Source organism: Periophthalmus magnuspinnatus, chromosome 7, assembly GCF_009829125.3.
Source record: "Periophthalmus magnuspinnatus isolate fPerMag1 chromosome 7, fPerMag1.2.pri, whole genome shotgun sequence".
Lineage (NCBI taxonomy): Eukaryota > Metazoa > Chordata > Actinopteri > Gobiiformes > Gobiidae > Periophthalmus > Periophthalmus magnuspinnatus.
The window spans coordinates 17,330,176-17,345,938 of NC_047132.1; the positions used below are offsets into that span (position 1 = coordinate 17,330,176).

At 35.6% G+C, this 15,763-nt stretch overlaps 2 protein-coding genes across 4 annotated transcripts in view; one reads left to right on the top strand and one right to left on the bottom strand.

Moving 5' to 3' along the window:
• Positions 1-15,763, bottom strand: part of si:dkey-20d21.12 (uncharacterized protein LOC556245 homolog) — a 146,901-nt gene that overhangs the window by 2,137 nt on the left and 129,001 nt on the right. Inside the window, exons 1-3 of one of the 3 annotated variants that reach the window (XM_055223027.1) lie at positions 3,424-3,475; positions 2,174-2,222; positions 588-733 (exon numbers count right to left, since the gene is read on the bottom strand). In XM_055223027.1, coding sequence (XP_055079002.1) covers positions 588-723 — 136 coding nt within the window. In that variant the 5' untranslated portion in view covers positions 724-733; positions 2,174-2,222; positions 3,424-3,475. Of the gene's footprint in view, positions 1-587; positions 734-2,173; positions 2,223-3,423; positions 3,496-15,763 lie in introns of those variants that run through there. The other 2 variants (XM_033970035.2, XM_055223028.1) reach the window with 2 other exon arrangements.
• amt (aminomethyltransferase) lies at positions 4,077-12,954 on the top strand. Its single transcript, XM_033970093.2, has 9 exons — positions 4,077-4,296; positions 6,752-6,919; positions 7,308-7,388; positions 8,157-8,288; positions 8,560-8,638; positions 8,930-9,072; positions 10,174-10,354; positions 10,846-11,001; positions 12,078-12,954. The coding sequence occupies exons 1-9, from the start codon at positions 4,198-4,200 to the stop codon at positions 12,251-12,253; spliced, it is 1,215 nt and encodes a 404-aa protein (XP_033825984.1). The 5' UTR covers positions 4,077-4,197; the 3' UTR covers positions 12,254-12,954.

Genomic DNA, 15,763 nt, shown 5'->3' on the forward strand with positions numbered 1-15,763 from the left:
TAAAAGGTTCTGCTGTCACAACTGAGCTGGCAGTGCCTCAAGAGGAAATATAAAAGTTTTTCTCATTCTCAGTGTATGGACAGGCCATGTTTACCTGTTTCCCTCATATCTGGGGACACAGATAGGTCATGTTTATGAAATTTTAAATGAAAATCTCGCATATGGTTCCTTTAAAGATTTACCCAGTGTCCTTGAGAGCTGTTATCAATTGCAACATTGTCAATAGATCATTCACTATGGCTCAACTATCTCTACGTGGGATGTAATGTCTTGATTTTTGCACATTTATCCCATATAAACCAAACAAATCTCCTAATTTATTAGGATTTTTTTTTATTGTTGTGTATGATGCACAAATCACATACATTAATTCACGAATACCATTTAATACCATTCATTCATGCAGCCATTTACTCAAAAGTAAAATCATCCCTCCACCCACCCAAGCTCCAGTATTTTTCTTATTGTTCTGTCTGTCTTTTTACCAAGAGAAAGTATTTTCATTGGTTCAAAATAATTAAAAAAAGTCATGTGTAATTATATTTTTAATTCAAATGAACTATTCATTTACTTGCATGTCATTTTACCTTTGTGGTTGTGGTCTGGATGAGTGCGGTGTAGGTCATTGATGGAGTCCACAGAATGCAGTTCGATCTCCGTCAGATCTCTGTCACTCACTCTGTAGAACTGAGGAGTTGTCTGGGAAGAGGGAGGCCGAGACATCTCCACTGAACTAAACACACAGAACAAGATCATTCTCAAGCCTCTCCTCTGCTCCATCTGACCCTCTCCTCTGCTCCATCTAACCCTCTCTTCTGCTCCATCTGACCCTCTCCTCTGACTCTCTCTGACCCTCTCCTCTGAGTAATGATACATGTGTGGACAAAGTGCATGTCCATTTAGCAGAACTTGATCACATCAGTATAGGCTGCATCTCATTTGTTTATAAAGCATTTTATTATTTCGCAGTCAATAGCCTTTAATGGCACTGTATTATAATCTCTCTGTTAAAGCAAACATGTGTTTGAGTGTGCAACCAGGCAGTGCATAGTATTTATTGGACAGTTACCTGCAGAGTGATGCTGAGGGTATGAGTTCAAGCCTCACCTGAAGCAAAAGTGTTACTTCTACTGAAACATACTTAATGACAGTTCAAGATGGGAAGTGGTCAGTTCTGTGTATCTTTCTTACTGTCATAACAGATCCTGCCTATGTTTGGATACCATACTGCACAGGGCATGGACCTGGTCTATACTGGGGCACAGCTGATTAATACTGGGGCATGTGCCCCAATAAAACGTGTCTCGTGACGTCCCTGGTGCAGTTTATTCAATATTCACTTTAAGCATCCTTTGCCTCATTTGATACTTTCTTCATGATAACATTGGACTTAAAACAAGCTCCAGTGGTGCAATGTGTCAGTGACAGTCACTTGTGGATTGGTGCTGAGGTTCAGAGTTTGAGCCTCACCTGGATGAAGACTTTAAAGGTGCTGTCCTGATTTTTACTGTCTTAAAAAAGACAATACTTCACTTGAAACAGCTTTTCACACATTGTATGCATCCTAATTATTTGCCATGATGAGTTTATAAGTGCTCTGCACAACTCTCAGAAACCACAGCAGAGTTTTGCCATGAACTGTAATTATGCTAATGTGCTCTTCCTAATTATCAGACAAAAACTGCTTTCTAACTTGATGCACACTGTGGACATATTTTAACCCCAAGAGCTGCTTATATAATTTATCTGGGGCAAAACAAATTATACTCAAATATATGCTATATATTCAAGCCATATAGATGTCCATTCCTCTATGAAATAGTCCGATCATGTTTTTATGATTTCTTAAACCTTTTTTTCCATCCTCCAGTGGTGCAACTGGTCAGTGCGTTTTACTTATAAGACCTGCAGAGTGATGCCAGGGCGAGTTTAAGCCGCACCTGGAGCAAGACTTCTTTAAAAAAAATCCATAACTTGGCAAAAGATGCAAAAATGTAAACTACATCTTGAAATATTATTCACAGTATCAATTAGTCTCATGTTATTGAACATCGATTTATAAATCAGCAAAACCCTATGGACTTCAGCACTTGTTACAATTTTGCATTCATCTGATTGTTACAATGACACCTGTGTGCTCCAGTGGTGCAATCGGTCAGTGCGCGGTACTTACATGACAGTAACCTACAGAGTGATGCTGAGGGTGAGAGTTCAAGCCTCACCTGGAGCAAGCAGGAGATGATTTTGTTAACAGTGATAAAACAGGTTTGATGTCTGACAATAGACAGTGAATAAAATAAGATTTGGCTCTTTGATGACAATGGACTGAATGAGTGGTATAAACCTACCTCACAGGGATACTAATAATGGTAAATATTTTGAAGGAGTCACTATTAAAAACACATGCACTATATTTGGGCATTGAGTTCAAGCCAAGAGAACACAGAGTACCACATGACACATTAAGGACATGTGGACAGACACATGGGACTTCTCAGGATTCGGTTTTGTTTAGAGAGTCTCTTATAACATTAAATCAAAGAATAACATTATAGCCTATTATTTTAGCTACTTTGAGTTCATGACCAGCTGTAAGACAATTTATGAGTTTTGGGGAATTTATTTATATATTTTTTAATTTATTGGTCAAAAAATATTAGATTTATGATCTATTTATCATTTAAAATGTTCATGGTAGTTCAATTGATCTTTATTTATTGAGCCCTTTACAACACTCAAGGTGACCAAAGTGCTTTCCAATATAGTTTCAGAAAATCAAAGCTTCTCTTGCACAACAGCACAACAACAGTGAACGTGAGACGAAAAGTGGGTAAAGTATAACCTTAACTCATCTTTATTTAAAGCCACAACATGTAACCTTCTAGCCAAAAATAGACTAAAATAACAAGATATTTTTTGTTATGTTTTTTATGTTATGGTTAAGTTTATTGCACTAAAATGTTAGAAAAACATGCAACCTTTTTCTAAGTGGGCTTGCAGCTCCACAAACCTGACTCTTATTTGGCCTGGATGTGTGCCTCCTGCTAATTGTTTCCATGGAAATGTTGTTCCATTGGTTATAATCATCCACAGTATGGCAAACGTATCTATCTGAATGGAGAATGTTCTGAAGTATGGTTTTAACTTTCTTTTTCCATGCAGTTGAAGTGCCACCTCCAGAAAGTTACATACTGTACCTTTTAGATTTGAGTGACAAAAATATACTTTGACATTTCAAGGATTATAAGTGGCATTTACTGAAGACTAAATAAATAGTCAATCTTCTTATCAGCTCTATTGTTAGAATGTGTCACTGTCACACATCTGAAGACATGTGAATGGAGTTTACACTGTACACTGCTGCCATAGAAACACCTCTAATCACTAACCACGGAAATGAATGGCCATGTGCTCGACACTTACCGTAAACAGAAGTCAAAGTTTGGGCTTCCTCACTTCTCCAAAAACTACAAGAATTTTAATATAAATTTATGTCCAGTAATTCCACAAAATCTTCAAGAATTCAGAAAAAAGTGAGTGATTTAACTCTTCAAATGGATAGAGCCCTTGTAAAACAGTGAAGCATGTTGTTTTGGGGTGGTCCGAGAGCAACTGGTGTCTCTGGACCCTCTACAGGAGATGGGACAGAAATAGAGGGGGACATGGGGGGATATTATTAGAGACAGGGACAGTCCAGAGCATGAGTCAGTAGAGAGAGGAGGAGAGAGTTATCATGATACACACTGAAGTCTGGCCTTTAAAATATGAATAAATAGAAAGCATTAAAAAATATAGGCCTAGAATAATATAATATTTGGTTATAAATGTTAACAATTGTATTTGTGTATTTAGAGAGAGATAAACTTTATTTATTTATGTTGTTTTTTATTTATTTATTATCAGTTTGTATTTATTTATTATTAACCTAAGCTTATTTTAAACGCAAAATCTCATAGTTATTGGCTATTCCATTGCATATATTATTCTGTAAATGTGTCCCTGTGTCTTTAAATAAGTCTCGGTCTTTAAACGCCTCTCGCCCGTGGATCTTTTGGACTACATTTCCCAGAATCCTCGGTGTTTCATGTGTTTTGAGTACAGCGGCAGCAGAAACAGCAGTAGCTCCAGAGTGCACACTGCAAAAACAACAGTGTTTTACGTCCAGCTCCGTCAATCGCACGTTCAGCAGCACGCGACATGTGGGCCCGGAGCGCACGCGGGACCCGGGGCCTGGAGCTCGTGCTGCGGGGGTCGGTCCAGAGACATCCCCGGAGAGAGGCGTCATCCGCGGCCGAGGTGAGCGCACTCTCACCCGCAGAACCGCCATGGGGCTCCGTGTGAAACTGTGTTAGAGTTAACCTAGAGAGGATCTGATCCAAAAAAACAAAAAACCCAGAAGTACATTATTTCAAATGCTAATTCCTTTAAGGTTTACTTTATTTTGCTTTACTCCCACTGAGTGACTTTTTCTGCAAAATTATGTCAAAAGTTGATCAGTTCCAAATTACTGTCACAAGTTAAAGCCTAATTGAGTTGTGGGCTGTTGTTGCTGTTTTGAACCTGGATGTGCATTTGAGTACTGATTTATTTAGTGATTTATGTTGCTTGACATTATTTCTTACATGTAGCCTAGTGCATATATAAGGATTATTTATAGCTTCACTTTGGCAGGTGTTGAATCTGCATTTAAAATAAAAAAAAATATGGGTGGAAAACTGGTACCAACCTGTCTGTACATGCCTGTTATATATACTGCTCATTTGAAGCTACAAACTGTTCCCTTCCACTACCTGAAAGTGTCCTTGTTAAGACACACTGTGGCTGTGGGATTCTGCCATTGGCACAATTTGACAACCACACATCTGCCACAGGGCAACTGTGGAACTGCAGTATTATTACCACCAACTTCAGGAACAAATGAAATTGCATTTTAGAAAAAAGATGGTTAATATTGGTCAGACTAGTTTGTAGCTTGAGCTGGGGGGTTTTGCAAGGTTTACACAATGATACCCTATACACCAATAATAGAAAATTATTGGTGTATAGGGTCCAATATTAGATTTTTTTTTATTGATTCCAGTATTAGATTTTTTACTTTAGATTAAAAAATGTCCTGTTTAACTGTGAATAACCAAAAAACAGAAGAGCCGCAGGTCAGAGAGTAACATCTGGCGTTCTTCTACTTCACTGATTTGTTTAAATGGGTCGGGTTGTGCATTCATTCATTTTGTGCTCAATGTTGAATGAAATATTTGATCACAACTTCAATTTCTTCCTGGACTGTGGTCTCTTAAATGCTGACTTTGGACTTGTAACGTATCCCATGATGCATTGCAACTGAGCCCTTTAATCCTATGATAAGCCCCCTCTCTGGTTCAAAAGTCAAAGTTCAACTAGAAGAACAGTACAGGAGTCAGATAGTATGAGATACACTGATTTACTACTGTGCTGATATGGTTGTGGTAGCATTGTTGTCTCACCAATTTAAAAAAAGACCAGTATAATAAAGATTAAGAGCTATTAATAGTTAATACACAATTTGTCTTAACCAGTTCACCAATGAGTGAAAATATGAATGTACATCCCAGATAATGACATTTTCTTAAGACTTTTTTTCAAAAGCGATTCATTTATAAACTTGATTATAACTTAACCTCAGACTGATATGTGTGGCATTTTTCACAAACAAAATGGTCTGTATTGATGCTAAAATAGGCTGAAGTATGTCTATTGGCGTCAGCATGTTTGTTTTGGTTCACTTGGGTGCTTTGCCTTTGGCTTCCGCACAAACCTCAATCAATGCTGCTCTGTGATTGGTCCACCCACTCGATTATTCTTACAGCGGGACCACTCCATGATGGATTCTTGTGAGTTTGTGAACTCACAAATAGTGCGAGACTCCATCTCAATGTGCAAGGTTTGGTTGCCTGTGCCTAAACAAAACCTATAGTTTTTTTAAATTCTCGGTATATGGACAGACCAAGCCTCATGTAAAAGTTCTTTATTATTTCCAACTGGATTTAGTTGTATGATGTAGCAACTAAAACTGAGTCGTTCATCCTGCTTGTCTTGAGAAAATACAAAATTAAACCATAAATGTTCAAAGTTTTTATGATTATGAATGCATTACAGTTGTTATCAGTAAATCTATATTTGAGTTTAACATGTTTACCTCCTATCAGGGGTCATCTTTATACAAATTTAAATAAAAAGTCTTATACTATCATCTTTTTTTTTTTTTATTTAGCCAACTGTAAGATCAAGCTAATCTTGTGGAATTTCTAATAGTAAAAATCTTAAAATATAAAATCAACAGAGAAGTCGTCTTGAATCAAAAAGTCTGGTTTATTGAATCAATTGTGCACAATTGTCAAAGAGTTGTTGTCCCTAGTAGTGTCGTCTCACCCTCAGCTGACAAATAAACATACATACAGTGTATTTATACCATCAAAACAAAAGTATCATTTTATTTTAGTCCAAGTGGCTGGACACAAAAAACGAGGTACACCCGCGCGTAAGAACAGATGGTATTACAAAGGGTGGATATGACGCCAGCTGATGTTTCCATGAATAACATTTAAAGTAAAGCGATCCGTAACACTGCAGGTAAAGATTTAGGGTAAAGACGGCCATAACACTATTTTTTTTTTAACATTTGTAATTGCCATATTGCCCAAGTTAGTTTGTCCATCCAGGTTCCTTTCTGCATCTTTTAAGTTAACCTCAGTGCACTTATGGTCCTCTCCTCCAGGTGGCGCTGAAGAGGACTCCACTATTTGAGTTCCACCGGGCAAGTGGTGGTAAGATGGTGGAGTTTGCAGGCTGGAGCATGCCGGTGCAGTACACGGACAGTCACATCAGCTCACACATGCACACCAGAACGCACTGCTCGCTATTCGACGTTAGCCACATGCTACAGGTAAACGGCAAGAAGTTTACATTTTTGTTACAATGATTTTGGGAACACAATTCTTTTAGGACTTTTAAGGTTTTATTAACCACAAAATCAATAAAATACAAAATTACTTTGACACTTTCATTAATATGTCCAGTTATATCTACAGTATGTTTGTAACTGTTTAAAATAAAGCCCCACTATGTAACATTTCAACCAGTAAATAAACAAATATGAAAGCAGCCATTTAATTACAGTAATTATGGTGTTTCTACTGTTGTTTTGTCATGATTTTTTTTGGTGCCATAGTCTCACACAGTCCCAGTTGGAGGATGATAAAAACATTCAATTGAAAACATGGTCCTCATTGCCATAGTTAAAAATAAACCTTCATAATTTGTTTTTTGTCCAGACCAAAGTCCACGGCAAAGACCAAGTGAAGTTCATGGAGTCTCTGGTGGTCGCAGACATCGCCGAGCTTAAAGATAATCAGGTCTGACACCACCACACAGCAATATGCCATCTTAAAGATAGTAGTTGGTGGTTAAGGTGCCTGGAACTGTAAATAAGAATAAAATAAAGATTACATAAAATGCACTGTATACATAAATCCACAGTATAACATTAAAGAAGACATATTGTGCTTGTTTCTGCTGTTTAGTTATAATCTATGACACACGTGAATCATTATGTTATAATTTGCACATTTTAAATCACAATTTCATCTAAAATAACTTAATAAAAGAAACAAGTTCACCGAACTAAGGTGCCCAATGAGAGCTGACATCGCCATGAACATCACAATAGAGTGCTGTGCAGCTGTCGATCCCTCTGCAGATTTTTTTTAATCATTTGTATCAAAATGACTATATGACACTGCAGAATCCTACACATATCACCAGTGGGTGTGTAATGGTGGATCAGCAATATTGTGTCTTGAAAATAAGCGATTTAAAGACTGCTCAAACGTGCACAGTACACTCTAAATTAATTTTGCGTAATGGGTCACTTCAAACATATCTATCATACAATTTAAAAATATTAAAAATAAATAAAAAGTTGAAACACTTGAAAACCGACATTCTTACATTGAGTGGGCTTGCCTTCATAGAGCTAACCTGTAACTTGGCCTGGAGGGTCCACTTGCTTGATATATAAGTTTAATGCCATACTGTGGAACATGCCAGGCAAAGCATTAACATCTCCATAGTAACAAGCAGGTGGGAGACCAGACAAGTTAATTAAACTTTGGTTGTTCCAGGGAACTCTGTCTCTCTTCACCAACGATAAAGGAGGGATCATGGACGACCTGATAGTGACTAAAACAGACCAGGGTTATCTGTACGTGGTGTCCAATGCAGGCTGCGCCGACAAGGACTCCGCTCACATGAAGGTAATACTACACAAGTTAAACATATTATGAGGTCTTTTATATATATGGATTTTACTACTACTGACACTACTACTACTGATACTACTGCCTATAGCTGATGAGCTTGAGGAGTGCTACATTCAGGTCTGTTGTTATTACTACTTCTAACCACTATTGCTATCTACAATATTAAACAAATATGGAGTGCTTTTATTATTATACCTAAAGTACTACTGCTCTCATACTACTACTACTTCCACTCCCCTTGACTTATAAATGATTTGTGTTTCAGGCCAAGCTGTCAGAATTCAAAGCTGCCGGTTTTGATGTTGATTTGGAGTTTTTAGATGATGCACTAATTGCTGTACAAGGTATGTACAGGAAAAGAATGCCTCTGATGTCATTTTAAATAACTTTACTTTTACTTTACTTTTTATTAAAAAAAAGTTTGATTTCATAGAATGTATATAGAATTTACAATTATTATTAATTCTTTATACATTCTAGAATGATTGTTAAATCGTGAAATTCCTCTCACAATAATTGTAACGCTAACATTTTATATCTTGAAATCCCAAGTATAGAAATGTTTTTGGTTTTTTTTGTCACCTGGCTACTTTAATAGTATGTCTTTGTATAATCCTACATTTGTTGTGTTTTAGGTCCATCAATGAGCAGGGTGCTGCAGGAGGGAGTGAAGGACAATTTAAAAAATCTGCCATTCATGTTCTCAGCTCTGACCTCTGCGTTCGGAGTCCCCTGTAGAGTCACACGCTGTGGGTACACTGGGGAGGATGGAGTGGAGGTAATTGTATTTTGATAATCATTATCGTTATTTCAGGGGCTGGGAGACATGGCATTATGAATCGTGATCTCATCCCTTTGATGATCTGCTATTTGATCATATCAGCCCTATGCTCAAATACTTTTCCAGACCCACTCCTTGATTATTATTGATCAGCGTCTGTCTGAGTGGACATAACCAATCACAGTGAAGTGTGAACTTTTAGAAGAAGAAATTGCTTTTATATACATATACACAAACATATACATATATACACATGATAAAATTAAAATCATGAGCTGGTTTCAAGAAACTTGTGACGTGCGTTTTTGTCAATTGTTATCTGGACTATAGAAACTCTAAAACACAGGCCAAAACACATGGCAGTATTAAAGCAGACCTATTAAATAAGTGTTTTTAGAACTTTTCACCATGTGATAGTTCCCCTCACCATTTACTCACCTGAAGTTGTATCTGGAGTGATTTGTACATGTGTGAACAATCTTTAATCGCTTATTTTCAAGACACCATATTTCCGATCAATCCCTGTTTTCGCTGCCACTGGCATACGCCCACTGATACACGTAGGATTCGGCAGCATCATATAGTCATTTTGGTACAAATTTTTTTTAAATCCACTACTTGCTAGCGTGATGTGCAGCTATTCATAAAAGGTGCTGACAACTTCATGGCTCTTTGTTGTGATGACATTTATGGCGATGTGTTAAAACCAATGTACCCATTGGGTACATTGGTTTTAACACGGAAGTTAGAATTTTGACATTTTAAATCGCAATATTCATCTAAAATAACAAGTTTGCTAACATAATGATCCACGGGTGTCATAGATCACAGCAGACACAAGCACAATATGTTTTCTTTCAATCTAAATGTCAAAAACGAATAAACTATTTCCGATTTTTATCAATGATACACATTATTTGTAAATATTTACTATCTAGAAGCCCTATCTTCATAACCTACAACTTCAAATTTCTACTTCTATTGCACCTATTATTATTATTATTATTATTATTATTATTATTATTACTACTACTCATACTACTTAAATGTGTGTTAAGTACTGCAGTAACTGTTGTACATATTTGTGTGGCTGTTCAGATCTCTGTGCCCAGTTCCCGGGTGGTGGAGCTCACAGAGAGACTGCTGTCAAACCCGGAGGTGAAGTTATCCGGGCTCGGAGCCAGAGACAGTCTGCGGCTGGAGGCAGGACTCTGTCTCTACGGCAACGATATTGACGAGACCACCACACCTGTAGAGGCTACGCTCGTCTGGACTATAGGTAACAACAACAATAACAATAATAATATGTCATGCTCTATTCTGGACTATTGATGATTTGGTTGTCAATCTATACTAAAACTAGTATATAAACTAGATTAGTCATTTGAGCAGGTATTGATACAAAAAAAAAAAAAATCACATTCATTGGACAGAAATCAGAAATTAACCTTTCCTGAATAGCTTTAGAATTCTCCTGAGCTGCGTCAGAACAACTATAAGACCCCTTAGACTACTATACGCACATGGACCACTATGGAATATACCTGGGCGACTGAGGGATTACATAGATATGACCACACAATAATGTAAAAGAAAGTACTTTATTGATTTAATGTTGAAAATTACATTCTATTGTCTAAACTAGTTGTCAAAAGAAGAGGCAACAGATTAAATTACCTTAAATCAAGTTCATTTGTTAAGAGCCACTTTTCAGTTTTGTTTATGGAGCCACATTTTGGGCGTACTGCTTTCTCTCGCTTTTCTTTGTAGGAAAGCGGCGCCGTCAGACCAGAGATTTCCCTGGAGCAGATATCATCGTTCCTCAGATCAAGAACAAAACTCAGAGGAAGAGAGTGGGTTTGGTCTCCACTGGTCCTCCTGTCCGGCAGCACACACCGATACTCAGCACTGACGGCAAAGTTATAGGTAAAACAACACTTCAGTATGTTGATGTCAGTATGTTGTATTAGTATTGATTTTGAAAACCTGAAATTAATAAAGTGTCGATGAGCAGTGGGTTAGATGGGGCAGGATTCACTGTGGCTGCAGGAGGGGGTCCATTAGACCTGCCATGATAACATTGTTTGATAAAATATCACTATAAACTGTAATCTCGAAGATGACTTTATTTTACTGATGTTATAACTCCACAGAATTCAAAGCAATGTACGTGATATTTATAATGACTTATCAATATAATGGCCTAATTAATTGACTCAGTACAAGCCAAATGTTAATGTACCACAAAAAATTAAGAAAAATGTCACTGCCAGGGGTAAAAGGTATGTATAATAAATATTTACCCATAAATATTGTTTATCCTGGCATTTATTGAACAATAAGTTGACATATGAATTATCATGACAGGCCTATTTTCTCTAGTAATTGATAAAGAACGTATATGCAAAATGTACTTTTTTGATCTTTTTACCATGTTATACTGTTGTCGCCTCTTCAAAAACAAAAACAGTTGCATTTTTGTTTCATTTATGCTTGTTTCATTAATCTGTTAATCCAAAGTCATTTTCTCTGAGCACTCAAAAAGCTCTGTTTGCATAGGGCCCATTTACTTGTGTCACAGATAAAACTCTGGGGTTCTCCTGCCTAGTTTTTAAACCCATAAACCATTATGGACTCATTATGTGCTTAAATTGGGTTCACAACTAACGCATGGGTCCATTAGCATAACATTCACGGGACATCAGAAAAATGTGAATACTTTTATTGCCATTGTCGGTGAACAAAATTCACAAACTGGGAAGTTGCTTGATAAGGACCTAATTTGCATAATTTGCCATTGTGCATTTCCATTCCTGACAGCAGAGGGAGTACCAACGGCTAAATGCCTCATTGGATGTGTAGTTTATAATATAGTATATTTTCCAAATGTAGACATTAAGTTAGAAAATGTGAAATACTTATCCCGAGGTGACAAAAAGCATGTTTAAGAGGGAATTAAAACGACAAGAATGCATAATATGTGTTCTTTAATAATCTCTTAGGTGAGGTGACGAGTGGCTGCCCATCTCCCTGCCTGAAGAAAAATGTTGCCATGGGTTATGTGGACTCTGCCTTCTCCAAGAACGGGACCCAGATTCAGGTGGAGGTCCGGAAGAAGGCGGTCCCAGCCACAATTAGCAAAATGCCCTTTGTGCCCACCAACTACTACACTGGCTAAAACAGAGGAGACGTACAAGAACATGGAGGGAAATCTATCCAGACTCATTCACTTGTATTTTAAGATGTTCATATTGATATGATGATTCATATTTAATTTATCCAACTGGTGGTAAAGTTTTCCAGGTGTGAAACAAGGAAGTTTTAAGGACCATAATAACATTTTAATTTATACATTTGAGTTCAGCACTTTTGCAGGATTTAACAGCAAAATCATGATGAGATTTTCTCTATGTAAAAGGTACTGTCGTCCAATTTTGCTTTCTAATATTTTTAACTCAACATTTTCTCTTTGGACAAAATATACACTACTCAGGTTATCAAAAGGAGACCAAAACACAGTCATTCCAAATTTTTCAAGACCACCAGCAAAAAACAGTATGATCTATTTTACAACAATTACATGTCTTAACTACTGTGAATTAATTCCAATATATGTTTCAAGTTTTTTGTTTTTTTTTATGCAATTTTTACATGTAACAAACACTGTAAGGGGTTTAATTACTTTTTAGTTAGTAAGACACTTTCCCAATTAATTTTCTGGTAGCTTTGATAAAATATTTGCAATGATACAAACTATTTTGTAATAGTTTTTTTTTGTTTTTTTAATCTAAACGTAAAAATGATTACATTAACATTGACAGAGATTGAGAACTTGTAGTTTTTAAACATTTTAATAAAAAAAAAGAATATTTGCAATCTATCTACCTTGACCTATTTTTTCTGTTTTTGGCAGCTAAATGCTAAATCGAAAATACTAAATGTTCAAAAGTAAACGACTGTAAATTCTAAATATTCAAAAGTAAACGACTGTAAATTCTAAATATTCAAAAGTAAACGACTGTAAATTCTAAATATTCAAAAGTAAACGACTGTGCATTCTAAATACTCAAACGTAAACGACTGCGCATTCTAAATACTCAAACGTAAACGACTGCGAATTCTAAATTTTCAAACGTAAACGACTGCGCATTCTAAATTTTCAAACGTAAACGACTGCGAATTCTAAATTTTCAAACGTAAACGACTGCGCATTCTAAATACTCAAACGTAAACGACTGAGAATTCTAAATTTTCAAAAGTAAACGACTGAGAATTCTAAATTTTCAAAAGTAAACGACTGTGAATTCTAAATATTCAAACGTAAACGACTGTGAATTCTAAATATTCAAACGTAAACGACTGCGAATTCTAAATATTCAAACGTAAACGACTGCGAATTCTAAATATTCAAACGTAAACGACTGCGCATTCTAAATATTAAAACGTAAACGACTGCGCATTCTAAATATTCAAAAGTAAACGACTGCGCATTCTAAATATTCAAACGTAAACGACTGCGAATTCTAAATATTCAAAAGTAAACGACTGCGAATTCTAAATTTTCAAACGTAAACGACTGCGAATTCTAAATTTTCAAACGTAAACGACTGAGAATTCTAAATTTTCAAACGTAAACGACTGAGAATTCTAAATTTTCAAAAGTAAACGACTGAGAATTCTAAATTTTCAAAAGTAAACGACTGAGAATTCTAAATATTCAAACGTAAACGACTGTGAATTCTAAATATTCAAACGTAAACGACTGTGAATTCTAAATATTCAAACGTAAACGACTGTGAATTCTAAATATTCAAACGTAAACGACTGTGAATTCTAAATATTCAAACGTAAACGACTGAGAATTCTAAATTTTCAAACGTAAACGACTGAGAATTCTAAATTTTCAAAAGTAAACGACTGAGAATTCTAAATTTTCAAAAGTAAACGACTGAGAATTCTAAATATTCAAAAGTAAACGACTGCGAATTCTAAATATTCAAAAGTAAACGACTGCGAATTCTAAATATTCAAAAGTAAACGACTGCGCATTCTAAATATTCAAAAGTAAACGACTGCGCATTCTAAATATTCAAACGTAAACGACTGCGAATTCTAAATATTCAAACGTAAACGACTGCGCATTCTAAATATTCAAACGTAAACGACTGCGCATTCTAAATATTAAAACGTAAACGACTGCGCATTCTAAATATTCAAACGTAAACGACTGCGAATTCTAAATATTCAAACGTAAACGACTGCGAATTCTAAATATTCAAAAGTAAACGACTGCGAATTCTAAATTTTCAAACGTAAACGACTGCGAATTCTAAATTTTCAAACGTAAACGACTGCGAATTCTAAATTTTCAAACGTAAACGACTGCGAATTCTAAATTTTCAAAAGTAAACGACTGAGAATTCTAAATTTTCAAAAGTAAACGACTGAGAATTCTAAATATTCAAACGTAAACGACTGTGAATTCTAAATATTCAAACGTAAACGACTGCGCATTCTAAATATTCAAACGTAAACGACTGTGAATTCTAAATATTCAAACGTAAACGACTGAGAATTCTAAATTTTCAAACGTAAACGACTGAGAATTCTAAATTTTCAAAAGTAAACGACTGCGCATTCTAAATATTCAAAAGTAAACGACTGCGCATTCTAAATATTCAAAAGTAAACGACTGCGCATTCTAAATATTCAAAAGTAAACGACTGCGCATTCTAAATATTCAAACGTAAACGACTGCGCATTCTAAATATTCAAACGTAAACGACTGCGCATTCTAAATATTCAAACGTAAACGACTGCGCATTCTAAATTTTCAAACGTAAACGACTGAGAATTCTAAATTTTCAAAAGTAAACGACTGAGAATTCTAAATTTTCAAAAGTAAACGACTGAGAATTCTAAATTTTCAAAAGTAAACGACTGCGCATTCTAAATATTCAAACGTAAACGACTGAGAATTCTAAATTTTCAAAAGTAAACGACTGAGAATTCTAAATTTTCAAACGTAAACGACTGAGAATTCTAAATTTTCAAAAGTAAACGACTGCGAATTCTAAATTTTCAAACGTAAACGACTGCGCATTCTAAATTTTCAAACGTAAACGACTGAGAATTCTAAATTTTCAAACGTAAACGACTGAGAATTCTAAATTTTCAAAAGTAAACGACTGAGAATTCTAAATTTTCAAAAGTAAACGACTGAGAATTCTAAATTTTCAAAAGTAAACGACTGAGAATTCTAAATTTTCAAAAGTAAACGACTGCGAATTCTAAATTTTCAAACGTAAACGACTGCGCATTCTAAATTTTCAAAAGTAAACGACTGAGAATTCTAAATTTTCAAAAGTAAACGACTGAGAATTCTAAATTTTCAAAAGTAAACGACTGCGCATTCTAAATATTCAAAAGTAAACGACTGCGCATTCTAAATATTCAAAAGTAAACGACTGCGCATTCTAAATATTCAAAAGTAAACGACTGCGCATTCTAAATATTCAAAAGTAAACGACTGCGCATTCTAAATATTCAAACGTAAACGACTGCGCATTCTAAATATTCAAACGTAAACGACTGCGCATTCTAAATATTCAAAAGTAAACGACTGAGAATTCTAAATTTTCAAAAGTAAACGACTGAGAATTCTAAATTTTCAAAAGTAAACGACTGC